The 27,851-nt window shown below is 41.9% G+C and overlaps 1 protein-coding gene across 9 annotated transcripts in view; it reads left to right on the top strand.

Annotated features, from left to right (window-relative positions):
• The window catches only part of MTUS2 (microtubule associated scaffold protein 2), a 694,372-nt gene that overhangs the window by 182,196 nt on the left and 484,325 nt on the right, over positions 1–27,851 (top strand). For 5 of the 9 annotated variants that reach the window (XM_055359741.2, XM_063697237.1, XM_055359735.2 and 2 more), the window contains exons 3-4: positions 3,254–3,308; positions 24,458–26,904. In XM_055359741.2, the coding sequence (XP_055215716.1) occupies positions 24,670–26,904 (2,235 nt within the window). In that variant the 5' untranslated portion in view covers positions 3,254–3,308; positions 24,458–24,669. The remainder of the gene's footprint in view (positions 1–3,253; positions 3,309–24,457; positions 26,905–27,851) is intronic. The other 4 variants (XM_055359737.2, XM_055359734.2, XM_055359736.2 and 1 more) reach the window with 1 other exon arrangement.

Raw genomic sequence — 27,851 nt, forward strand, 5'->3', positions numbered from 1 at the left:
AGGTCGATTTCATGCCTTGGTTACTGTGAATAGCACTGCAGTAAACTTGGGAGAGTAGATATGTTTTGGATGTATTGCTTTCATCCTTTGGGTGTATACCCAGTAGTAGGATTGGAGGATCATATGGTAATTCTATTTTTAGTTTTTTGAGAAATCTCCATACTGGTTTCCATAGCAGTTGTACTACTTTTAGCATTTCTTGCATGGCAGGTATAGTGGTAATGAAATTCTTTGACTTGTTTATCTGGGAATGTCTTAATTTTCTTCTCACTTTTGAAGGACAGTTTTGCTGGCCATAGGATTCTTGGTTGACGGTGTTTTTTCTTTTTTTTTCTTTTTTATTGAGATGGAGTTTCATTCTTGTTGCCCAGGCTGGAGTGCAGTGGCGTGATCTCAGCTCACTGCAACCTCCACCCCCTGGGTTTAAGCAATTTTCCTGCCTGAGCCTCCCAAGTAGCTGGGATTATAGGTGCACGACACCACATCCGCGTAATGTTTTTTGTAGTTTTGGTAGAAACAGGGCTTCGCCATGTTGTCCAGGCTGGTCTCAAACTCCTGACCTCAGGTGATCCACCCACCTCGGCCTCCCAAAGTGTTAGGATTACAAGCATAAGCCACTGTGCCTGGCCGACAGTGTTTTTCTTTTAGCGCTTTAAATATATCAGGTTCATTCACTTAAGTTAGGACCTGGATGTCACCCTTGACCTCACATCTGAGCCATCACCAAGTTTTGCCACTTCTCTCTCCTAAATAGCCACAAATATTTTTACTCTCCTTTCCGTCTGCTGCCATTGTCTTCTCTTTACTGCATACCTCTGATAGCCTCCCAGTCCTTCTCCTTCCTTCTACGCAGCCCACTCTAACCTGTCCTCAGGCTGCAGCCAGAGCTCTGCTCCCAAAGTGCAGAGATGGTTGTTCCCCAGTTCCGCTGAACACTTGTCAGCAGAGTTCTACAGTCCTTAGGATAGGATCAGGCTATTTAATGTAAGGAGGGTGCCAGCCCTTGCCCATATGCACATGCTTATCTCTCATTCCCTCTCACAGTCATTATTCAGGCCACACTGAGCAGCATTCAGTACCTGGAAAACTGCTCTTCTTGCCCTTTTTGCTGGGATGCTTCTCATAAGAACTTTGGCTTTTATTCTCAGTGAGCTGAAGAGCCACTGGAGGGTCTTGAAGAGAGGAGTGATATGATCTAATTTCCAGTTTTAAAAAGATCCTTCTGGCTATAGGGTTCATCATAAACCACAGGATGGGATCTGGGACATTGTTCCAGGGATCTCACTGAGGAAAGATGGTGGCTTTGATGGTGGTGGCTATGGAGGTTGGGAGAAATAGTCAGATGCTGGATTTGTTTTTTAAAAGATACCTGACAGAACTAGATGACAGGTTGCACGTGGAATGCGAGAGAAAGGAGGAGTCGGGTGACTCCAGGCTATTTGCCCTGAGCAAATGGAAGGATGAGCTTGCCATCAACTGAAATGCAGGCAGATATGGGTAGAGCAGCTTTGGACAGAGGTGGTGGGAGTGAGCAGAAATATCAGCAGTTTAGCTTTGTGCAAGTTAAGCTTGAGATCTGTTCAACATCTATGCTGATGTGGCAGGCAGAACAGTGGCCCCCCCAAAATGTCCATATCCCAGTCCCTGGAACCTGTGAATATGTTCCCTCATGTGGCAGAAGGGACTTTGCACATGTGATTAAGGTAAGGATATTGAGTTGGAGAGATTATCCTGGATGGTCTGAGTAGGTCCAATGAAATCTCTAGGGTCCTTGTAAGAGGGAGGCAGGAGTGTCAAAGTCAGAGGAGGAGATGTGATGATCAAAACAGAAGCTGGACTGATGTGCTTTGAAGTAGAAGGAGGGGGCTACAGCTAAGCATTCAGGTGGCCTCTGTATCTCACATTTTGTGGGATACATTTCTCCAGCTTCTTGTTGGAAGAGGTATGGAAATGGATTCTTCCTGGAGTGTCCAGAAAGAATGCGGCCCTGCCAGTGCCATGCCTTTTGTTTTTTAAGACCCATCTTGAACTTCTGACCTCCAGAACTGCAAGATAATAAATTTGTGTTGTCTTGAGTCAGTAAGTTGTAATTTGTTACAGCAGTTATAGGAAATAAATGCGGTGAAGATATTGTGAGTGGGCTGTATTATACATACGTCTGGGGCTTAGGGAGAGCCTACCTTCCTTCACTTCAGCTGTCACTGATCACTCAGCAAAATGACCGTGTTCTTTTGGCAGCCTCAGCTGTCTTAATAGTAAACATCTGGGAACAGTTTTTAGAAGGTAGGCTAAGTGGATTTCCCAAAATGTATAGTATACGTTTTCTGCTCTTGGCTGGTGTTTCCTGCTTATACCACAATTGATACACTATATACCCATATATACTATATACTATATGCTTTTCAATTTATACAGAATTTGATTATCTATTACAAAGTGGTTTCAGATGATACAAAAATAGGAAAAGTTCTATTCTGAAGCAGAAATAGTGATAGTTGCAGGATGTAACAGTTAATAGCAGGGACAGATGCAGGGAAAATTAAAGTAAAAAGTGAGATGCAAGGGCTTTCATACAGTCATATTTGAGCAAATAGTTTAGGAGCAAACAGATCTTTAAATCATAGCAGTTAATCCCTCCATTAGATCGTCATGCTGAGTTCAGTGACCAATGTTCAAAATGGTCACCTTAAGTCACCGTGAAAATATTAGATTACTTTTGATGCACCCTTTCAGAAACTAGAGAATTCTACAGTACATTTTACAAGCTCCCTCTTAACATAATTCAAACTTTAAAGTGCATTGGCTCTTAAATATGCTTCAGTTGCTAGAAAATCAGTTTATCTGGTGCACTTAGTTCCCCAGTGATGCTAGGTAATAGAGCACCATTGAACTTTAGCAGTGGATAAATTCACGAATAGGAATGTAAGATATTCAAAGATTAGACTCCAATTGCGCACCAACCCTATTGTGAAAGCCTGTCCCTATAGAACTATAAACAACTAAAAGTACAGTTAAAATAGTTCAAGAAGAGCAATACACTGAGAGTTCACGCCCCAAGTTAGACCCGAAGCAACAGCTTTGCTATAGAGATTGGAATGGATGGGGCTTTTTTTGTTTTAATGTTTTAATTTAAGAAACAGTTACATGCTGCTTACTGTGTGCCTAACACTTCTAAACCTTTTGCATAAATTAACTGATTTAGTTTTCATGAAGCAACTCTGAGTAAAGTACTATCATTGTTCCCATTTTACAGATGGCAAAACTGAGGCACAGATAGATCAAGTAACCAGCTCAAGTGCATCCAGCTGGTAAGTCTAGATTCAAGTCCAGGGAGTCCATGCCCTTAGCCATGCTCTGTGCTAGCCTCACTGGATCTTTTCAGCTTATAGTCTTGAATTCCCTCTCCTATACGCTTCTTCCACTTTTAAATGTAGTTCAAGCATGTTAGTGGGATTCCTCTTGAACACTTTGTGTCCTAATTCAAGTCCTGGTCTGGGCCAGCTATTTATTCTGCCCCAACTGTTTCTGGTCTCTAATTCGACATATCTAGTACTGTATCACCAGATGTCATTCTTCTTGTTTAAAAATATCCAGTGTTTTCCCATTTCCTGCAGAATAGGGGCCAGACTCCTTAGCATGATATTTTTGGTTGTGAGCAAGAGAAGTCTTCTCAGGTCACTTTGTGCAGAAAAGGAAGGCCATGGATGATACCCGGGTGATGGACAAGAGCAAGGGAGCACTGGGCATGGGCAGTGGGAACAAACTAGGCAGAGTGCTCCTGTGGCCCTGGCACAGCCTCCGTGGATGGCTCTGCTGCCACTCTTGGTTGCAGCTGCTGCTCACAGGTGCTGTCTCTCATCTAGTCTCACCATCATCATAGTCTTCATGTCATGTGTTTCAGATTCAAAGGCTCAAGTAAGAGCACCCATTTAGCCAACACTGGCTCACTTTCCCAGGGGAAAGAAAGAGTGAGGAGCTCCCTCATTTTGCTACTTTTATGGAGTGTAGGTTTCTTGCCTCCACCAGGACTGACCACACAGAATTACCCAAAAGTAGGAAGTTGGTTTGGTTCCTGCCAGCCTGAAACAATGACAAATAATTCTACAATGTGGCTTTGACATTTTCTGTCTGCAACTCAGAAAGGATATATGGGCACGCACATGTATTGTGCATGCATGCATGCATGTACATGCATTAACTGAAAAAGATTTCAGAAAACAATTCTTATCCATGTAAATGTAATAAATTGATGGTTTGTATATATTCTCATTTAAAAAAATGCTGGCCGTGACTCATTAAATTGATTTGAGTTTGAAAGTCCTGTCCTACAGCATTCTCTATATAGTATTATATATTCAAAATACTCCCAATGCGTAGTTGTAGTCATGAAATGCTTATTTATATAGTAGACAAACCTTTTTACAATTCTGGTCTTTAAGTGAATGTTTGTAACATAGATTCTTGAAGTATGGGATTTATTACCTTGACAACAAAGCAGGCAAAATTGAGAAGAAAACAGGGATCTTTTGTGTAATGAAAAGCAACACTTGGTAGTTTCCAGACTATGTGTATCATCAGAAGTTGCCCAATATAATATTTTAGCATGTTAGTTTAGCTTGCCAGAAAAATAGTTTGCTAGAATGTGATGGGTTTTAATTTCTGATGCCTACTAAACATGCATGTTTCTTTCAGCAAATACAAACTGAGAACCTGCCATGGGTGAGGCCCTTTGCTGGGTGTTATGAAGGATATGGAGGTGAACTGGGCTGGGATCCTCGTCTGAAGGAGCTGGAAGCCTAGTACAGAAGAAGAGACAAGCCTATAGCAAATAGTTGTACAAGGTAGAAAGTGATGAGGATCATGGGAAGGGAATAAATAAAATGCACAGGAATTCAGAGGAGTGCAGTTGTCGAGTGCTTGATGAGCAGGTTCTGCAGAGTAAAGGAGGACTTCAGGGCTGCTCTCTAGAGGGACTTCACCAACACCTCCTGCCTGCCATGGTGCAGCCAATGAGGCCATGGAGATCAGCATGGGCTCACAGACCCCTTTCTGCAGTAGGATCTTGTCTTAGCATGTCTTTGTTCCTACAACCCCTGCCACTTCTGCCATCAGGTCAATGCTTAATGTACGTAGGGTGAGTGAGTGGACCTAGTTTTGGCAGCGGAGCTCCTGTGGTCAGTGATGAGTACTCAGCCACCAGCATTATGGTCGAGGGCCCCACACAGGTTTCTGTGGGCCAGAGAGGGGCTTGGGAGTTCTTAGGGGAAGTAGTGCTGGCCCAGCAGCTGCAGAGGGGCAAGAACTCACAAATAGGGCTTTGATCCCAGTGTTTGCCCATCTCCAAATCGTAAATGATGATTTATCTATGAACTTGGCAAAGTTCTGTTGAGTGTCTGTTACATGAAAGTTCTGGTACAGAAAGGGATCTGCAGATGCTAAATGACAAGGACCCTGCCCTCTAGAGAAGCCAAGTCCTGGGAACAAAGTAGGGTGGAGAGGAGTCAGGAGGAAGCATATACAGAAATAACCAATGGCGGTAAGCAGGGAAAGGCGTTAAGTGCTGTAAGCGAGGCACAGGCAGAGAAAGTGCAGCCGTCGTCTTGGACACAAGGAAGTAGGGAACTCCGTACTGACTTTAGCACATGTGAACCAGGCACATTTTTGTCTGTTGTTATTCTTTAGTAATGATACGAATATCTTGCAAACCTGCTTCTTCCTCACAAAAACTAACCTGGTATTGTTAACCTAGGACATAGTCTGCACCAAAGTACTTCTGTGTCTTGTAAGGCTCTGCTGAACACAGAATCTGCTCTCTAGGAATATGCTCCATGGATGTAATGTTGAAAAGGAATAGTATTGCCGTTTGAGTTTTGAAGATGAAACTATTTCCATGTTCTGGCAGATGGCCCATTGTAACAATTCTTTTCTTATCTGATTGTAGCTAGCTCTTTTAAAGATGCAGTTCTGACTCAGACACTTTCACCAGTCCCTTACTATGTAGGGATTTGGATTCTAGAACAGAGACTAAATATTTCTCTTGTATGGAGGGGCTGTGCAAGTTCCTGGAGAGGGGAGTAGGGCAAAACCAGAAGGTAGGTGGACGTGGAGCAGCTGTAAGCTGGGGTTGAGAGTGGGTAGATGAAGGGTGGGGTACCAGTGGAGGATCTTCCCAGGTGCTGCAAAAGTTTAGTTGCGGGCACAGAGCACTCTGCACCAGATGCTGTTAGGAACACATAAAAACAAACAGCAACAAAACTCCTTCTTACGTCTCTGGGCATTACTCCTTTCTGTGGCCCAATCAACAAGGTACATAGCAATGAATCTGAACATATAGTTTTTTAATGCAGTGACATAATATATACTCCGTTTATTTAATAACCCCCCTATGGAATAAGTGTGTTATATACGTTTTTTCCTAGTCCTCCAAACAAAGCTACAAGCCTCTATTTTTAGGTCCATTCGAATGCTGCTAAGGACACAGGATGAGATTAGTGAGTTACCACATAGCCACAGGATGACAGAACCATGATCCAAAGCAGAGGGTGCCACATTCCAGCACCTCCTTTACCTCTGCTTTGTATGGATGGTGGCCATTGTGAAGGCATCCTGAGAGGCCTGACAATAGGCAGGTTTTTGTTTGTTCGTTTGTTTGTTTGTTTTTGTATCTCTTTATGACAGGAGGGCTGTGTCTTCTAGGGAGCACACTACCTGACAGAACATGCTGGATAATTCAGAAACATCCTGAGTTGCCATTCCACAGGCAACTGGACAATCTTTAAATCTGTGACTCTCTTCTGATGCTGCAGTTTAAAGTAGCTCAGCTTTTCTTGGAAGTCCTTCATCCATTGAACTCAGGGACAGGAGGGGATGTGGTCTCATCTGCCTGCTCGACCCCTGGTGAATCTGGGGTCTGCTGGTCTCTGAACACACAAGAAATATGTGTCTTTCCTCCCACTGATTCAGCTTCAATTCAGATGTCCTGTTATTTCAGCAAGAACGTCCAATCTGTTGTGTTCCTAGGCATCCAATACAGTGATCCTCTTAGATTCCTTAAATTTAAAATTTCAATTTAAACTTGGAAAATCACAAGGTAGATTTTTTTAATGGGTTTGTAGCTTTAATCCTTCATTAAAATTATCTAAACCTTCACACTTTGCTATAGTTTTCTTTAATTGTATCATAAGAAAACAGTTGTTTTAAATGTTTAAATTTTTATTATAGTGATAAAAGGCTTATTATAAGAAATTGCAGTCCTCTGTCTGCCCACCCCTCCCATTTCAACTCCTACTCCCCAGAGGCAACAGATATCAAATAACTTCACTGATTCTTCTGATACCCAGGTCCACCATTCTAAGAAGATGCTCTGTTTCTATCTTTTGATTTCATCAATTTTGGATAGTTATCTTTACAGCAGGGGAGAATTCAGATGTCTTACTGCATATTCTTACTAAACATATCCCTTTCTTCAGACTTCCAAAATTTGGGTAAATTAGCAGTAACTATTTACTTTAACTGTGTGTCTACTTAAATTTATTTGCGTTTTCTTCTGCCTCTGCCACTCCTGAGACAGCAAGACCAACCCCTCCTCTTTCTCCTCCTCCTCAGCCTACTCAACGTGAAGATGACAAGGATGAAGACCTTTGTGATGATCCACTTCCATTTAATGAATAGTAAACATATTTTTTCTTCCTTGGGGTTTCCTTAATAACATTTTCTTTCCCTCTCGCTTTACTTTATTGTAATAACACAATATATAACGCACATACAAAATATATGGTAATCAACTGTTTGTGTTATCCATAAGGCTTCTGCTCAGCAGCAGGCTATTAATACTTAAGTTTTGGGGGAATCAAAAGTTATTTGTGGATTTTCAACAGCACAGGCTTGGTGCCCCTAACTCCCACATTGTTCAGGCGTCAACCATATATGATTATTATTTGTAATTTGTTGATATTCTTATTAGTGTACCATGATGATCGGTTTCTTTTGTCGTGAAACATCCCCCCCACTGGAGTTAGTAAATGCCACATGAGGCTGGTATTGCTAATTGCTGCCCAATAGCCATTTCCTCTTTCTCATTGCTGGCTGAACTCTGATTTTGTTGTGATGTTCGCCCCTTTGCCACTTGATTCAGTAACTCCTGATTGTGCCAAGTCAGTCACCAGAGCCCCATCTCCTGTCCGGAGGGGAAAAGCCTGCAGGGCTTTCCTCTGGAAGGTTTCTTTATCTTAGAGAGACAAACAAGGAAGAAACATCCTCTCTGTCACTTAGAGAAGAGTTCCAAAACCTCTTGGAACACTTAATAAATGCAATCATCCAAGCACCTCAGGACCATCAGTTGCATTTTTCTCGCTGGATCTACTTTCCACCGCCTTCTGTCTTTCTGTTCCAATCTGAACTGGTTCATCTCTGGGCCTGGCCACCACCCATTTCCTTTTGGTTCATCTGTCCTGGCTCCCCTGTCTTCTTCATTTACATAGTCATTTTGCAGAAGCATATTCTTTAGAGGTTTGGGGAATATACATATATTTGAATTTTTGCGTGTTTGAAAATGTATTTATTCTGTATTTACCCTTGATTTGATAGTTTAGCAAGATATGGAGTTCTAGGTGCAAATCGTTTTTTCTCGTGGTGTTACCAAATACTCGCTTTTACTGTTCAGAAATCCGTTGCCAGTGTGATTCCTTTTATATGTGATTTATTTTAAGTCTTTTGAGGATTTAGGGCTTTCCATTTGTTCCTAGGACACTGGAATTACTTGATGCTGTGCTTTGCATATTGTAATTTTTTTTCTAGACTTTTGGTGGGCCCTTTTAATTGGGAGTCTTGTGTTTTTCAGTGTTGAGAATTTTCTTCTTTTGTTTCCCTGGTAATTTTCTCCTTTTGTTTTCTCCATTCTTCTTCTTCTTTTTTTTTCTGTGTATCTGTTAGAATTTAGAGCTCCTAGGTTGATCATCTAATTATTTTATCTTTTCTCTCTTAGTTTCTTTTTTTGGGGGGGAGTTCTAATTTCTGAGAGATTTCCTTGACTTTAATGCCTTCTTTGATTTTTACATTTTAATTGTCATATTTTTTATTTCTATAAGCACCTGTTTATTCCCTGTCTCTTTCTATAGCACCCTATACTTGTTTTATGGACATTCTTATCTCTCTGAAAAAATTAATTAGAATTTAAAAATATTTTCTCCTGTCTTTCAAGTGGGGAATACACAATCTATGGTACAGCCATATAATGGAATGCTACTCAGCAATAAAGAGGAACAAACTATTGGTACATGTGACAATATGGATGAACCTTGAATGCAATATGTATTGTACACTATTACTATTAACTATAATAAATATATCCAACTACTTTTATTAATGATATATCAATAATATTAATAATATAGTATAATATAATCTAGGTTTATCCATATGAAAAATGAAAGAAGCCACACTTGAAAGGCTGCTTGTTGTTTGGTTATATTGATATGACATTCTGGAAAAGACAAAACTATAAGGATGGAGAATAGGTCATATTTGCTAGTGGCTCAGGGAGAATAGCTGATTACAAAGCGGTAACATGAGAGAAGTTTTTGGGATTATCAACTGTTCTGTATCTTAACTGTGTTCATGGTTTCTCTGTGTATATGTCAAAACTTACAGAACTATAAACCAAAATGAATGAATATATTGTTGTGAATGAAAATCTTTTTAAAAGGTTTTCTTATGTTTTCTTTATTTTTTAGTGCCTTTTTTCATTTCAAGTCTTTCTTACATATTTGGTCATTTTTTGCTACTCATTCATATTTAAGAATCAGGCATTAAAAAGCTGATTGAAATCTAGGGCCACATATTATGTGTTGTATGCCTTTGCTCTAATAGGTGTTGAGAGTGCGGAGGATAAAAAGCTATAAAGGCCAGGCACGGTGGCTGACTCCTGTAATCCCAGCACTTTGGGAGGCTGGGGGGGACAGATCACAAAGTCAGGAGTTCGAGACCAGCCTGGCCAATATGGTGAAACCCCGTCTCTACTAAAAAATACAAAAATTAGCTGGGCATGGTGGCACGTGCCTGTAGTCCCAGCTACTCAGGAGGCTGAGGCAGGAGAATCGCTGGAACCCAGGAGGTGGAAGTTGCAGTGAGGTGAGATCGCACCACTGCACTCCAGCCTGGGCGACAGAGCAAGACTCTGTCTCAAAAAAAAAAAAAAAAAGCTATAAAATGCTTACCGACACACACATGCACACTTACAGTCACACACAGAATGCTTCCTCTTTCCTAAATACATTATCTTTTTCTACTTTAATACCTCTGGAGTTTTGCTCTTCTTTTTCTTCTCTCTTTTCCTCCAGCTTCCTTGGAACCAAAATCTGGCTTTTGGTGGGGAATGGAGTCTTGGGATAATTTGTCCAGCATTACTTTATTCTTTTCACATTAATCAGAGGACTTACCATCTCAAGGGTCCCCCTTTCCTTGCCACTTTCCTAACACGTCCTTGGCCTACAGGGCTTTGGCCTTTTCTAGGCTAGGACCCCTTTCCTTCTTTCCTTTGGGGTTGAGAAGGCCACCACATGCGGACCACACTCTCAGCCTGTCCGTCTGCTTGGGAAGTTCTGTCCCCCTGCTGTGGGGAGGTTTTCTTCCTATTTACTTGCTCTATCACAATCCCTTTCGACATCAGTGAGTGCTCCCATTGAGAGCTGAGAACTGTGTTGATCAGAAGTCCTGGTTTCTCCTACCCCGTCAGAACTGTCCTCACACTTTAGTTAGAAAGACCACCTAACAGTAGACTTGAAACAGATTTCTCTGGTCAGGAGAAGGGGAGTCAGTGTATAGCTATGCTAGTCCCAGCAGTCAGATGGTGGAGGACTGTGTGGGCTGCTGCTGCGGTCCTGGAGAGCTGCCCCTGGGAGAGGTGCCCCTGGAGTCAGGAGCCTCCCTGGAAGCTGTCAGGACCACCTGCCAGAGAGGACGCGTTAGCATCATTCCTCCCCTTCTCATGCCTAACACTTATGCATACATGTTGTACATGTAAGAGGATGTGACTGAATCACTAAACCAAATTGACTAATAAGCTTTTTAACTATTTTATTTAAAAAATAAGAAGCATGAGATCTATGGAATTTCTTTGAGTGTCTTTGATTAAAATGGATGTGTTTGGGTATTTAACAGTGAATTTCTAAAGCGATTTTTAAATATTTAAAACATGCCCATGAAAATTCATACTTACTCAGGTTTGTGCTTTTGAGAATGTTTGATTTTTGTTGCTTTGAGAAATTGTCTATTCTGATAATGAAGATGTGTGAATCCTAAACGCCATCCTGAAAATGCTAGCAAGACAGTTTTCCCCCCTTGCGTTATAGATTGGGTGCTATTCAAACACACATCAACATGCCACTCTTTTAAAAAATACTCTTAAATTTTGTTGGGAATATAAATATCTTTTACTATTTTTCTTCAATCTTTGGTGAAATATTGGAGGATTACTACAAGTTATCCAAAGCAATCTTATTCATTTATCTCAGTTGAACAGAAAAACCAGTCATTCTCCCCAGCATATATCATTTATTTTTCCTTCATGTTTCTGGGCTGAGTTGGTTCCTAACTGAATAATATGGTTTTTCTTTTTAATTTATTTTCATTTCCTTATCTCTTCCTTAAATATATTCCAAGCCTTCTGATCCAAAATGCTTTCTTCATTACAAAGTCTAACTAATGAAAATATAGAGTCTTAGGACGGGCCCTGGAACATGAAAGTGTATACCTTTCCATTTAGTTGGAGGGTTTTGCACTCACCTGTGCCATTTATTTAATTGTTTTCTGGTTGCATCATGGTGTCACATATTCAGCTTCATCCTTCTAGGGATCTAGTTCATTTGACAGAAGAAAGGATATGAGCTTCTGATGAAAGATAAAAGAAATTCACCTTCAGGATAAAAAGAAATTTGAAGGAGCCCTGTGTAAAGTGACCTGGGGCAGGCTTTTGAGCTGTAAGTGAACCTCACTTCACTCCTGATGATGTTAGAATGATTTATTTCTTCCTTTCAGATAGCAAACAACCCCTGAGGTTTATAGCCTGCAGTCCTGTAGATAAGGGAGGGTCCTGTGCCACCTCCATCCGTTCCGTGAGTCTAAGGCGTATGGAAGAGAGTCAAGGGCGTGCAGCTCAAGCGTGCCTCCTGCTCTGAAGTAAACCCATGTGGCGAAGCTTGGTGGAGAGTGGCCTAGCAGAGGAGCTTGAGTAACTGCCCGTGCTGCCCTTTCAGTTTGCACCAACCCGACTCACGCCAACTCCCGGGAATCAGCTGCCCTCCCTGGAATTAGCTTTTCTCCCCACCTACTCAGGTGGATTTTGGGATTCTCCGGCAGCTACTCAGTCCAGCGTGTCCACATTGCAGAGGAGAATAAGGCCATCGGATTTGTGGTAGGAAGGAAGAAGTGGAGAGGGTTTGTTGGGAATATTCATATAAGGCGTTTGTGGTTAGAAATTAGGAAGGGAATAAATTAGTGAAATACTACAGTGCTATATTAATAGGCAGGTGACTACTTAGAAAGAGATATGCTAAAAGAGTGGGTCCAGCCCGGGCGCGGTGGCTCACGCCTGTAATCCCAGCACTTTGGGAGGCCGAGGCAGGCAGATCATGAGGTCAGGAGATCGAGACCATCCTGGCTAACACGGTGAAACCCCCATGTCCACTAAAAACACAAAAAATTAGCCGGGCATGGTGGTGGGCGCCTGTAGTCCCAGCTACTCGGGAGGCTGAGGCAGGAGAATGGCGTGAACCCGGGAGGCAGAGGTTGCAGTGAGCCGATATCGCACCACTGCACTCCAGCCTGGGCGACAGAGCCAGACTCCATCTCAATAAAAAAAAAAAAAAAAAAGAGTGGGTCCAACCTCAGTTGCGTTCAGGTGCCAGGCAGGTAGCAGAGGCTATGAAGCAACCAGGTGTGAGTTACTAGGCCAAGTAGCCACTGCAGAAGGGAAAAGTGTGTGCCCTGCAAACATACACTTGAATTCCATTTTTAAAAGCACTGTTGCCTACTCCTGTGACAAGACAACAAAAACCTTGTGTGATTCAGCTCTTGAGGTGCCAGTTGAAATGCCTATAGGAAAAATACATTGTCTTTTCTGTAATTCAGGGTGTTTCCTTTTCTCTTCGTTTGGAGTCCGTGTCTCCTTTTTTCGGTCTTCTGTTAATGAGCACAAGCACATAACATTGGTATTGGAGCAGTTTGGATCTTATCTGTTATTTTGTAGATGGCATATTAATCTTCAATATGTTGGCTTTTCAAACCTGTCTCATGAAGTAATGGCAGAGAATTTGTCACCGACTCTTGGTGGTCAAAGCCAGTGTTTTTGTTGCCATTTGAAGCTGCCAGTGTTTTAAACTAAATTTAAAAAAATTGCCTTCCTTCACCAGAACAGATAACGCTCAGTTTTTCTGGTAAGCAGATAGGGTTGCAGATAGTTAAAGTCCATAGATCAATCCCATGCTTTATTTTAGGTATTATTTTACCCTCTTTCCTTATGAAATCGTTTTTTAGAGCAAACAGTGTTTGACAGATTTGAGTTTCCCAGTGGCTTCCTTTCTTTAGAACTTCACCACCGGGCAATAACAAGGAACTAAAAAGGAAATGGGTAGCTAGGGTTAAAGGGGACATGTAACTCTGGCATCACTTACAAATCCTGTACTCAGACCTTGAATGATACAGCCCTTCCATGTGTGTGAGTGGCCGCAGGCCAGCCTGATACTTTGTTAAACTATCCACACACACACACACACACATATACGTGCACAGACACACACATACCTACATTGCAGGAAGACGCAAAGATCTCATTTCCCCACCCCTTCAATTGGAATTTCTGTCTTTTTCTTACCATTACATGGTACTTCATATTTCTATTTAATGGCATATTTTATTATACCCTGTCTAGCTTTTATTAGTGATTAGCTATATGTACGTCATATCATTTTCCCTCAGGAGATAGCAGTTTCTCCAAGGATTAGGACCCTTCTCTTTATCTTTCATTTCCTATTGCTCCTTACACTGTGTGTTTTAAGCGATTCGATGCTCAGTAAATCAGGTCCATCTCAGAGCCGTTGCGTTGCTTTTCTCGCCTCCCTAACCCAGGAGGCCTTGTTCCACACAGGCTGCAGTCTGTGAAGGGGAATAAGCAGCAGACTGGGGCTGAGGAGCCAGGCCCCACCCTGCTGTTGACAGGGCCTACCTGTGGGACTTTGAGTAATTCACACAGTTGCTCAAGACTGTGGTTTCCTCATTTATAAAACAAGAGGGCTGAACTAATAATATCTGTTTCTTCTCACTTCTAACATTCAGTGATTAATATACTCTTAGCAAGACATGACCCAGAAAGCTAAATAAATTAGGAAAGCTTAATGATGACACCATACTAATTCATTCAACAGATATTTATTGAGTGCCTGCAGTGTGTGGAGTACTAGCCTGGTCACTGGGATCTGTGGTGAGCAGGACTTACCATCCTTACCTTTATTCTATTGGGAGAGGAAGACAATGAACCAATAAACAAACACATAAAATAGCTGTTAAAGGCTGGGAAAGAAATGACAAGGGGCTTTGACTGAGGGTAGAGGAGGACCATCCAGGAAAGCCCCTCCTCAGAAGGGCTAAAATGTTAGAGTCTGGGGAGTCAGGCATGGCACATGCAGAGCTGTGTCGACAGCAAGGCAAAGGTGGCTAGAGCTGAGAGTGAGGGAAGTTTCACAGTGCCATGCAGGCCAGGTTAAGGCTGCCAGTGGGGATTTTGTAGCCAAAACATAACCTGATCTGATTAACCTGTCAAGATGTTCCCCTCGCTGCCATGTACAGGGAGAATGGCTCTTTAGAGAAGCAAGAGCAAAGTCCGGGAGCATGGTAGGAGATGTGTGGCTTCCATGGGAGATGCATTCTGCATGGACTCCTCTTCCTCCATAGAAAGGAACAAACCACTGATGGACACAGTGCCCGGGATGACTCCCAGGTGCACTGTGCTAGGGAAAGAAGCTAGACCCAGAGGCCACCCACTTGCTGTATGGTTACATTTAAGCGACATTCTGGAAAAGCAACACTGGAGAAACAGAAATCAGATCATTGGTTGCCATGGGTTGGAGGACTGTTTGGAGATGATAGAACTATAATTGAGGTGGTGGGAGTTGCAAGATTGTGTGCCAAAACTCGCAAAACTGTACAGTAAAAATGATGATAACTGTGTGTAAATTATACTTTAGTAAAAAGCAGAATAACATCCTGAGCAAGAAAAGAGTGTTCCAATTTGAATGATGGTCATTCTAATTAGGTGCTCTGATCATTCTAATTAGGAAGACTTTTTCAAGAAAAGGGATGGAGCGGGAAGTGGGGAAATGGAGGGATAGAATGAAGAGTGGCATGTTTTTCTCTTGAGGGTAGTAGGTATTTATTCAACAAATAATTACAGAGTACTCATTCTGTGCCAGGCGCTGCTAGGCACTGGAGAAGTACTTGCAAATGAAACAAAAACCCATGTTGGAGCTTAAGAGTTCTGTATAAAGATGCAAATGTGCATACCCGTTAACACAGGGATTTTGCCTTTAGGAATTTATCTGAAGGAAGTAAAGGGTGCCATAAAGTTGTGCATTCACTGATTTTCTGTGAAAAGTTATTTAACAAGACAAAAACTGAACACAACCTAAACTCTAACAATAAGGGGAACTGGTGAACGGATTATAGTGTAATTGATTATTAAACATGATGAAGTATTTATTACATGTATTTATATGGGAGGAAGAACATGACATGCAAAGTGAAAAATTGGGGTTATAGAACTCATTCCATGTGTATAAAAACAAAAAATCAAAAATACTATATTTTTACTTTTTCTTTTTTTTATATCTAATGAAGATTCGTTCTTCTTCTTCTTTTATTTTTTTTTTTTTAGACGAAGTCTCACTCTGTCTCCCAGGTTGGAGTGCAATGGTGCCATCTCAGCCCAGTGCAACCTCCGCCTCCTGGGTTCAAGCGATTCTCCTACCTCAGCCTCCTGAGTAGCTGGGATTACAGGTGCACGCCACCACACCCAGCTAATTTTTGTATTTTTAGTAGAGACGGGGTTTCACCATGCTTGTCAGCCTGGTCTCAAATTCCTGACCTCATGATCCACCCACCTCAGCCTCCCAAGGTGCAGGGATTACAGATATGAGCCACCATGCCTGGCCAATTCATTTCTTTTATAATTGGCAATGTAAGTAGTTCCACTTTGGAAAAATATCATCCAAGACAAAAACAAAACAAAATAAACATTAAGCGCAATAGGCAAGGAATGAATGCTCTTTATTTTCTGGGTGGAATTCTCCCCTGGAAAGGACTTTTTTTTTTTTTAAGGGTATGCTTGAAATGCTTTTTGTTGGCAAATGTGAATGAAACTTCTTTTGGAGAAACATGCAGCATTTTTATTGGGGGAGATTTTAAATATCAATGAACATAATATTTTGTTTAAATATCACCTTGATCTAAACTAAGAAAAACCATTACCCCCTTTCCTGGTCCTCTGTAGAGGGGAAATAGCAGCATTTCATTTATGTATATATTCTTCTTTATTCTTTCTACTCATGTATATATTCTTCTTTACTCTTTCTACTCTACTCTTCTTTACTACTTTCTACTCATTTTATGTAAAATAAAAAGAGCCTCTGCTACCTCAATAAAAAAGATATTCTGAACACAGTCCTGTTTATATATTAGAATAGAATGCGATATGCTACCCATGTTATGTACATAAGATAAAGAGAACAAAGCAGGCTCCAGAGTGCTATTATATTTTGTGTTATGTGACACCATACATAGCTGCAGAGTCCCTGAATATGTATTTTAACATCTCCCAAAGAATAATTCAGTTTTTAACCATATTGTAAGGACACTGTACTCGTAAGTTCCATTTAGTGTGCAGAGCATCAAGTGTTAGATTATAATTGTGCCTGTTGAGAATAAACATACCCAACATTATGAAATAAGACCAAGAACCTGAATATTCCTAAGTAATTACAACTGGAGAAAACATGGAGGTATTATTACCAGGAGACTTTCAGATGAATACATTGACTTATACATAAATATGTAACTACATATACAATTATCCTATTAAATGTGGCGAAACACTATAGGCACCAAATACTTGCCCAGTAGAGATGCCAACTAAACTTTGAAAGCTAGGATTTTGAATTTTTTTGCATTGTTATATTTACCCTTGAATTTTGGGTTCATATTCTGTTCATTTTTCTGTATCCTAAAGTTCTACAGGGTAACTTATTGCATGGCAGGAGCTGTAGTTGGAACTCCTTTGGCAAATAAGTTTTATGAAGTCAGATGAACCTGCATTTACATTCACAGGCATGGTGGTTGAATGTACATATGAAAATTCGCAACTGATAAAGCATTACACAGCAGACCTGGCAGCTAAGGAGAGCTGTACAACTGTACTTCTCAATCTTTCGAAACTCATGCCTCCTTTTAATAACTTAAACATCCCCCACATTTTCTTCAGTTTATTTTCAAAGTAAAGTATTATGACAAATACAAATCAAACTGATGATCAGAATATACTTTTCTATCTACTCTTACTTGGATATTCTGATATGGCCCTCTTGGGAGGACATCTAACCAGTTGCTCAGTTGGGAAGGGTGGCTTTACAATTTTCATCTTGAAAGATTGAAAAAAAAAAAAAGGACTCACATTGTAGTGAACATTTCACCTTTTTGAGCTGAAGTTAGGATGAGATTACCTCATCTGGAGTGCCTACTATGTGCAAAGTGCTGTCCCAGAAATTACGTAGCAAACAGAAGTGCCTGTGGTATTAACCTTCAGCCTAGTGAGCTCATAATTTCATAAAGGGAATAAGACACATGTAACGATAATAATGAGTCACATATAACTGTAATAAAAAGTCACACTTAACTATTTTAGATGTACGTGGCTATGATTAAAAAGCATGATATGACAGTTCCAAAAGGAAAGATCTGTGGATTCAGGACACAGAGAGAGAATACCTAGTTCCACCTCTACCTTTTTGGTGGGGGAAGGGAGGAGAGGAGAGAATTTAGGAAAGGTTTCATGAAGTAGGTGGCCTTTGAGCTGGACTTTGATGCTTAGAGCCTGCAGCTCTTGGGTAGGAGGATGATTTTACAGGGCAAATGTACTTTAAGTAGAAGAGTAAAGGGGATTAAATCTGGAAACATGTAGGCCCAGTGCTCATTGGACCTTGAATGTCAAGCTGAGAGGTGTCACTTTAGCCTGTCATTGGGCTGGGCCACTCAGGGTGATATTCTTGGATGGCACCGTGGTGGATCCAGTGAGTTTCCCTTCATTCAGGAATGCCTTTCATGCTGTATTGCACCAAAAAAAACATGGGTCACTGGAAATCAAAGGCTAAAATGGATGAAGAAATTCTATATGAGTGTGTAGATGCTATCATTTCACTTCATGATTTCATGATTTAGAAATGTATGTGCATTTGGCCAGGCCCAGTGGCTCATGCCTGTAATCCCAGCACTTTGGGAGGCCAAGGTGGATGGATCACCTGTGGTCAGCCTGGCCATCATGGTGAAACCCCGTCTCTACTAAAATACAAAAATTAGCTGGGCGTGGTGGCTTGCGCCTGTAATCCCAGCTACTCAGGAGGTTGAGGCAGGATAACTGCTTGAGCCCAGGAGGTGGAGGTTACGGTGAGCTGAGCTCACGCCACTGCACTCCAGCCTGGGTGACAGAGTGAGATTCGGTCTCCAGCCCCTCCCCCTGCCCCTGCCCCCTGGAAAAAAAAAAAAAAAAGAAAAAGAAATGTATGTGTATTCACAAACCATTATCAGAGATTGTGAGCTCAGGAGAGCTGAAGATGTGCCTGATTATGAAAGATGGGCAGATACAATTTTGTTTTGAGCAAGGAGAGCATGTGATGCTCTGGCTTCATGCTAGCAACCCTGATGCTGAGCCTTAGGTTTTTTAAAGCATTGATAATTGGTGAGTTATGAGTACTATGAAAAATAAACAATGGCCCTTACACAACTGTAGGTTACTGTGTAGGACCGGTCATGGTACTTCAGCCTCATTTTCTTGTCTTTCTTCACTTTCATTTTCTTTATTTTTTCATGAGAGGCAACGTTACAATTACTAACATTTCAGCGTCATGATTGACAGAGTTTCTTATGATGCCCTCGTGGACAAGATGGGGGCACACACAGTGGCTGCAGGGACTGGTGGGCAGAGGGGTGCCTGAGGAGTGCTGATCATATGAGCATTGTGGAAGCATTGCGGGATCACATCCTTTTGGCACTGGGGGGGCTGCTGTTTTGTCCCCTGCTGTGTTCTCCTAACATTGGTGTCAATGAATGACACCAATGAGTGATTTATCAGTGAATTATCAATGAATGATAGTGTAGAAGGAACTCTTAGCTTTTCCACGATAGTATGGGAACAAGAATGGATTGCAGATATTTTCGATGAAAAATTAAGGATGGGCTCCACAAGTTTTAAAAGGATAGAACGATGCATTGAGACCAGCAAGGTGATGTTTGAGAAGTATATTTTTATGGTCCCACCCATGGGTGCTAAAGCCAGTTACAAATGTCTCGGATTGAGTCAGTGGAGTTTAGGACAACGTATATGGTACTTTGGTGTTTTAATTAATGATGTGAAACTAGAGGGTGATTTATATGTCCATGAGGAGGTCATTCTTAGAATGCGTGGTTAGAAGTATAAGAGAACGGAAGGCTTGCTTTCTTATGACTCTAGATGGTGCAGTTAGAATTGAAGTATTGTGCATAGCTCTGGTCACCTTGTTTAGGAGGGACTTCAGGTTCCCTGGTGCTACACTGTGTACTTAGAGGAAAGCTGTTTGGATGGTGGGAGTTTTCAAAAGCTAATCCCACAGTTGGGAGAATCTGAGTTCTTTGACAAGGAGTAGAATAGGTTTTGGGAGGAAGGGAGCATATAGCTCTTTGTAAATACCTGAAAGGTCATCTGGTGGAAGAATTGCCTCATTGTGCTGTAGAGAGGCAGAGCTTGCCAACGGAGACCCTGCCCAGATGTGTGGTGAGTTTTCTGGCCCTAGAACCAGGGGAAGCCACTTAGAGGACTCTTAAGCATCAGGTAGGTTATAAGCCTAGATCTTTACATTCCTTTCAAGCTAGTACTTAACTAACTGATTTTTTTCAAGATAAAATATCAATTACTTCTAAGGCCATCATTGTTAACTTTTTGTAATAATAGATCTGAGGCATATGAAAGTTACATGTCTCACTCTGGGAAAATGCACCTCAACTAGGGGTTTGTACCATTGGTTGACCTATTTGCATGTCTTATTTAATCACACACAGTCTTGTATTATGTACAAGTTTGAACTTTTATGATCATGTTATATATTCTGTGAAAACGTTTATCTTAGTAGAAGGCCTTGGATTGAAATTTAGATCCGGAAAGAAATTCGTGTTTGTGTTTACTTTGCCGCTGTCTTATGGCAGGATGAGGGAGCTGGAGTGAGGGAGACGCGTGAAGCCACATAAGGAGGAGGGAAGCTGACAGGAAACATGACTTCCTGTATATAATTTTGCCTGATAAAATTGAAGAAAGTTTTTAAATTTGCTTTTCCTGTCTTATATGAACTTCCACGTGTTGGTTTCCGGTTTTGTTTTTCTATTCTTGTTCTTACAATAGTGTGTTTTCCTTTTGTTCTTCCTGTGTGGTGTATGATTCCATTCATGGGCAGCTTTTCTTCTTTACAGCTTCTGCTTTCTAAATGTGTCCCAGCTCTGCCACTCATGAGCTGTGTGACCTTGGGAATGTTACCTTCTCTGTGCTTTCATTTCCTTACCAGGATGTGGGAAAAAAAAAAAGCAAGGGGATGTGAAGACCTGTCTCTGCAGGCCTGCTATAAGTATTATTAAGTGTCCTAACTTAAATTAAAATTGAATATTAAAGACTTGTAATTGTGTAATTTTAATTTAAAATTAAATTTTAGGCCAGGTGCTGTGACTCATGCCTGTAATCCTGGAACTTTGGGAGGCCAAGATAGGAGGATCACTTGAGGCCAGGAGTTTGAGACTAGTCTGGTCAATGTATCAAGACCCTATCTCTACAAAAAATTAAAAAATTAGCCAGGTGTGGTGGTGTGCACCTGTAGTGCCAGCTACTTGGGAGGCTGACCCAGGAGGATCTCTTGAGCCCAGGAGTTCATGGTTGTGGTGAGCTATGAACGTGCTACTGCACTCCAGCCTCGGCAACAGAATGAGATACTGTCTCAATTTTTTAAACAAATTTGTGTAATGGCTGAGAAAATACTGGGCCCCTAGGAGGTTCCAGCTTTCTTTCTGTCCCCTTACCAGTGAGTACCAGTTGTTTACTGACAAAGATAAAGAACATTTATGATGTAGTTCCTTAAAAATTAAAATAGAACTCTTTCTAGCATGACATTGGTTTTATGTTTCTTTGTCACTTTCTTGCAATCATGTTACATGTTGTGGACTTTGGTGCTTTGTGTGTTTGTCTCTGCTGAGCGAAGTTTCTTTCTCCCAGCTTCAACAATTCAAACCGAAGAGGGCTCTTGGCTGCATATTTATACTTCTGCCCACAGAAAATTAGAGGCAGTTCCCTTCTGCGGATGGCCTATATTTATGAACTTTCTTGCCCTTCTTGACTTTCCAAGATACCCGTTTCTCATCCCAGAGAGCACAGCATTCTTTTAAACTGTGATCTTATTGATTTGCCTACATGCTTTTTGTATTTGTGCTTAGAGAACATGTGTATCTTCAAGGGAAACGCTTTTAAAATTGAATAAACAAAGAAACAAGGGTTTGTTGAGAATCCCTTCTGTGTCAGGAAACGAAGACTGTGATCAGGGTATGAGCAACTTGGCTGAGGGCTATATTGGTGTCAGGCTGCACCAGGGGGTGCTACTGGCTTAGTGGAGATAAGGCTGGTAGAAGATGGAGAAGGAGAAAAAGCATGAGAGCGGGGAGGATGAGGACAGTGAGGGAGTCGTGGAAAGAACAGAAGAGCAGTGTGGTAGGGAAATGCAAGCGCACATGCACATGTATGACTCTGTATTTTCCCATGATCATGCAAACATGGGGAAAGAAATGGAAAGATCTAGATGTTAATGTGTCTTGGGGTATGGGCTAGAAGAGGCAAATTTTAAAAAATGGAACAAAAACCAGCTTATAGGAAATGATCTTATGTATGTAAAAAAGTTTACATGCTTATGTATAGACGCAAAAGAAAAGAGATCTCTAAGTTGGAAACACAGAGGGCTTCAGTGAGGAGGAGCATGAGGATGGCTGCAAGGTGTCCTTGGGTTGGGTGATGGGCTGTCACGTGTTATATTATTTTGCTTTGTAACATATACATTTTATTAAATAGAGATAGGGTTTTGCTGTGTTGCCAAGGCTGGCCTCAAGTGATCCTCCCACCTCAGGCTCCCAAAGCATTGGGATTACAGGTGTGAGCTACTGTGTCCAGCCCTCATATTCTTTTTAATATATGAAACAACATATTAACAGGGATGAAGGGAAAACAAGTGGGTGGCCACGTTGCCATGTAACCTGTTTCAGGTGAAACATAACAGTAGCCTCACGTGTGGTGTGCACGTGTGCTTGCACATTCTTGATGAATGAGGAGGAAAGTGTGGAAGACTTCAAGTCTCCATTGGGGGAAGTGGTGATGGGGCAGAACCTTGTTGCTGTTAAAATCCACTATCCCCAGTGCCTAATAAAATGCACTCATAATAGTGGATGAAACAATGTCAACCTTGAATAGAATGGTTTAGTGGTGATCTGTGATTCTACTTTAACAGAAAAGCATATCCTGTGTAGATTTTAAACTCTTTGGGGGCAGAAATAACGCTGATCTTCCTCACCATTCATTTGGACATTTATTCATTCATTTGTGCTGCAAATACATAATAAGTGCCTAATATGTATGCCAGGTATTAGACAATATTTATTTTCAGTGTCTAGCAAATCTGAAAGTCTTTTTTTAATTCTTCAAAGTGAAAATACAGGATACTACAAATTCATCATTATAGGATGACCTAGTGAGGAACGCTTCCTGGAGGAAGTGGTAGTTATGTTGCATATTGAAGGATGCAGAGGACTTGTAAGATGAGGTTGGGGGAGGGTTCCACATTCCGTGCAGATGGAAGAGTATGCACAAAGGCCCTGAGGCAGAGAGTAATGAACATGGTACTGTGAGGAATGAGGCCAATGTGGCTGCAGCCTGCAGAGCAGAGGGTGAGGTGGGGTTGAGGCCAGAAAGGTGTTCAGGGCCTGATCATGCAGGCCTCGAAGGCCAGAGTAAAGCATTTCCCCCAAGTTTTTATTTTGGAAAATTTCAAACCTATAGAAAAGTTGCAGATGTAATAGAATTATTACCTAGATTTTCAAATGGTTTTTTGCCAGTTTCTCTCTTTTACTCTTTCTCCTTCTCATATGCGCACACACATACATACACGTTTTTCTTGGTCGAATCATTTGAGAATAAGTTAGAAAAATCATGACATACTACCTCTGAATTCTAAAGCATGTATATTTCAAGAACCAAATTAATCTCTGGCATAATTATAGCATGATTACACACCCAAGAAAATTAATTATAAAATACCTGTACCTTATATACAGTCCATATTTAAATCTCTCATTGTCCTAATAATATCCTTTGCTAACATGTTTTGAAAATCCAGGCTCCGCTGACATTTTTTGGGACCAGTTAGGCCAGTTATTTTGTAATACATACCTCAATTTAAATTTGCCAGATTATTGTCTCATGGTTAAATTCTGGTTGAACATTAACTACTGCATAGGTGATGTGTGGCCCTGAGAACTAACTAATATCAGGAGTCTGTAATGTCAGTTTCATTACTAGTGATGTTAAATTTGATCACGTGGTTAATGTGGTGTCTACCAGATCTCTCCATTGTAAAGATAAAATTTTCGTTTTGTAAGAAATAAAGTAGCCTGGGGGAAGATACTTTAAGCATCTACGAATATCTTGTTCCCCAACAATCTTTTACCCAACGTTTGTACCTTTGGCGTCCCTTGTGTAAGATAATTATGAATGTAGCGATTGCAAAATAGTGATTTTTTCAAATTCTATAATTTTTTTCTACATTCGTTGATATTCTTCTGTAAAGAAGAGCCTTTACTTCTCCCCCATCCTTTTAAATCAGTATCAGTATAGACTTGTGGATGTTTAAAATTTAGATTTAATATTTCACATGTATTTATAATCCATTTCTAACATTAAACATTTTGATGTTTAATTTTTGTCCGTATTTGGCCAGGAGGAGCCCTGATCAGAAAGGTTTTTGAGAAAACTATTGATTGAATGAAATAATAGTATAGAAAAGACGAATAAATCTGTGTTTACCACTTTTTTCCTCCTAAGAAGTTCTGTTTGTCAATCTAATGTGAATGTATTTTTATTTCTCTCTAGGTCTCATGGACTGATTGGCTCTCATTCAGCAGGAACCTAACAGATAAGTCTTCCTGCTGTATATCAAGACAATGCTTGGTTTTCAAGCTGTTCTGAGAATGATTAAAGCAGTGTCGCAAGGTGACATTGTCAGGGGAGAACAAGCAGCTTGAGAATTTCCTCTTAATCTGATTGCAGCTTGAAGGCAGCCCATTTCCATTAAGTAGGACTGCATGGCAAGCAGCCCCACCAAAGGATTGACAATGAGCGTCCCAGTGGCTCCTAAGAAATCATGTTACACTCAGCTGCGGGACAACAGAAATGCAGCAAGAAATAATAATGAGAGCATCTTAAGTCTGGGAGATACGAATGCCAATCAAATCATGTTGGAGGTCAGCTCCTCTCATGACGAGTCCAAGACATGTGACCTGGGAGATGAAATTGGAAATACAAATTCAAGTGAGCCAGAAAACCGTACCCATTTCCATAAGGAATTTCACCAACTTCAGGGCTTTGGGAAAGGCTCTCAGGCTGGCTCTGCCAGCCTGAAAGATTTTAGACTTTCTTCAGCCATTCAGAGGGAACTCAATGAAGAGCACACAGTGGAGAGAGGCACAGATAGCCTGCAGACCCCGTGGAGTATTCAGGGACCAAGTCTGTCGAGTTGGAGGAATGTGATGGGTGAGGCCAGTCTAGACGTTTTGGCTAAAAGGGATGCTGAAATTCCCCGGCATGTTCCCAAGGATAAATTGGCAAAGACCCTCGACAATGAGGAACTGAGGAGGCATTCTTTGGAAAGAGCAAGCAGCTCTGTAGCTGCAGTCGGGAGCCTGACTCCGCAGCATCCACAGCCTCTATCCCTCGACTCCCGGGAAGCATGGGGTCAGGTACCTGGGGGTGGGGAGGGGCCACAGAAGACATTGCCAGACCACGCTGTCCCGGCAGCTTTCCCTGCAACTGACAGTACCTCAGAGGGAAAGAGTGTGCGTCATCCTAAACCATCTACCTCAGAAAGCAAGCAGAGCACTCCCTCAGAGACCCAAACAGTGGGGGCACATGTACTGCAGGTGTGCAGTGAGCACACATCACATTCTGCCCATCCAGAGCCTGCTCTGAATTTGACTTTGGCATTGAAGGAAATCCCGAGTAAGCCGGAAGCACAATTAGGTCAGGGAAAGGGAGAGGCCAAGCTGGATCTGAAATATGTTCCTCCCAGGAGGGTTGAACAGGAGGGAAAGGCAGCCCAGGAAGGGTATCTGGGATGCCACAAGGAAGAGAACCTGTCAGCCTTGGAGGGAAGGGATCCATGTGGGGAAGCACACCTGGAAGCCACCGATGCACTTGGCCATCTGCTGAACAGTGACCTCCACCACCTTGGGGTGGGAAGAGGCAACTGTGAAGAGAAGAGAGGAGTCAACCCAGGGGAGCAGGATTCTCTCCACACTACCCCCAAACAGGGCTCTGCTTCCTTAGGAGGGGCTGATAATCAGCCCACTGGCAAAATTTCACCATGTGCAGGTGGGAAGTTGGGTGAAAGGACATCCAGCAGCTTTTCACCAGCTGACAGTCATGTGGCTTTTATTCCTAATAATCTGACTGACAGCAAGCCCTTGGATGTCATTGAGGAGGAAAGGCGGTTGGGCAGTGGGAATAAGGACAGTGTTATGGTTTTGGCGTTCAATCCTTCTGTTGGAGAGAACAAGATGGAGGTGCCTGAGCCCCTGGACCCTCAAAGTGGCCGCTCAGAAGCACGGGAAAGCAAAGAGGTCACCACATCTGTTGCTGAAAACAGGAACCTTCTAGAGAATGCGGATAAGATTGAAAGCACCTCAGCAAGAGCAGATTCAGTTCTCAATATTCCAGCACCCCTCCACCCAGAGACAACTGTGAACATGACCCACCAGCCTACAACACCCAGTAGCAGTTTTCAAGATGTTAGCGTGTTCGGTATGGATGCGGGGTCCCCCTTGGTGGTTCCACCCCCTACTGATAGTGCACGCTTGTTGAACACGTCCCCCAAAGTGCCTGACAAGAACACCTGCCCCAGTGGGATCCCCAAGCCTGTCTTCACACATTCCAAGGACACACCTTCCTCGCAGGAGGGAATGGAGAACTATCAGGTGGAAAAAACAGAGGAGAGGACAGAAACCAAGCCCATCATTATGCCCAAGCCCAAGCATGTGAGGCCCAAGATCATCACCTACATCAGGAGGAATCCCCAGGCCCTGGGCCAGGTGGATGCCTCGCTGGTTCCAGTGGGGCTTCCATATGCCCCACCCACGTGTACCATGCCTCTTCCTCACGAAGAGAAGGCAGCAGGTGGTGACCTGAAGCCATCTGCCAACCTCTATGAGAAATTCAAGCCAGACCTGCAGAAGCCAAGGGTCTTCAGTTCCGGATTGATGGTGTCTGGAATCAAGCCCCCAGGACATCCTTTCAGTCAAATGAGTGAAAAGTTTTTGCAGGAGGTAAGAGAATGTCATTATGATATGGTCTATAAGTTGACTGTCCCAATATCTGTGACATATTTTCAATGAGTTATGAAAGTAAAATGTCCTCTTTAAGTGAATTACAGATTTTCATGGATACACTTGTGAAGAAACGGAGTTTTTGACTAGAGGAGATTGTCTAGAGAAATGACCATTTTTAACTAGAAGAGTATGATTATCTTAATAAGATGTACCCAATATCTAAGGAGACCCATTTAAATTTCACTTGCTATAATTCATATGAAATTAGATGAGTGTGCATTAAATAGGCTTCCATGTTTAAATAAGTGAATATAATATAAGCCAGGTTAAAGGAAGAAAGAATGCAAAATTACTGTGTTCTTCAAATAGATCGGACTCATTCCTCAATGGAGAGTATTTTCTACCTGGGAGTATCTCTTATTCGCACGCGTGAAGAACAGCAAATGAGCAGAAAAGGGTGTGTTAGGCATGGACTCTTTCTTTAAAATAAAAATAATAATTACAACTAACATATAATTGAGGGCCAGCTCTGCACTGGGCCCATATAATACAGCGTTTGATCTTTGTTAATCTTCACTAATCCTTGCAGTAATTCCCTGAGGGTTGGTATTGCAGTTTTTTGTTTGTTTATTTTTTTTTTGTTTTTTTCTTTGTTTTTGAGATGAAGTCTCGCTCTGTCGCCCAGGCTTGAGTGCAGTGGCACGATCTCGGCTCACTGGAAACTCCACTTTCTGGGTTCACGCCATCATCCTGCCTCAGCCTCCCTAGTACCTGGGACTGCAGGCGCCCGCCACCGCGCCCGGCTACTTTTTTGTATTTTTAGTAGAGACGGGGTTTCACCGTGGTCTTGATCTCCTGACCTCGTGATCTGCCCACCTCGGCCTCCCAAAGTGCTGGGATTACAGGCGTGAGCCACCGCACGCAGCCGGTATTGCAGTTTTTAT

Source organism: Gorilla gorilla, chromosome 14, assembly GCF_029281585.2.
Source record: "Gorilla gorilla gorilla isolate KB3781 chromosome 14, NHGRI_mGorGor1-v2.1_pri, whole genome shotgun sequence".
Lineage (NCBI taxonomy): Eukaryota > Metazoa > Chordata > Mammalia > Primates > Hominidae > Gorilla > Gorilla gorilla.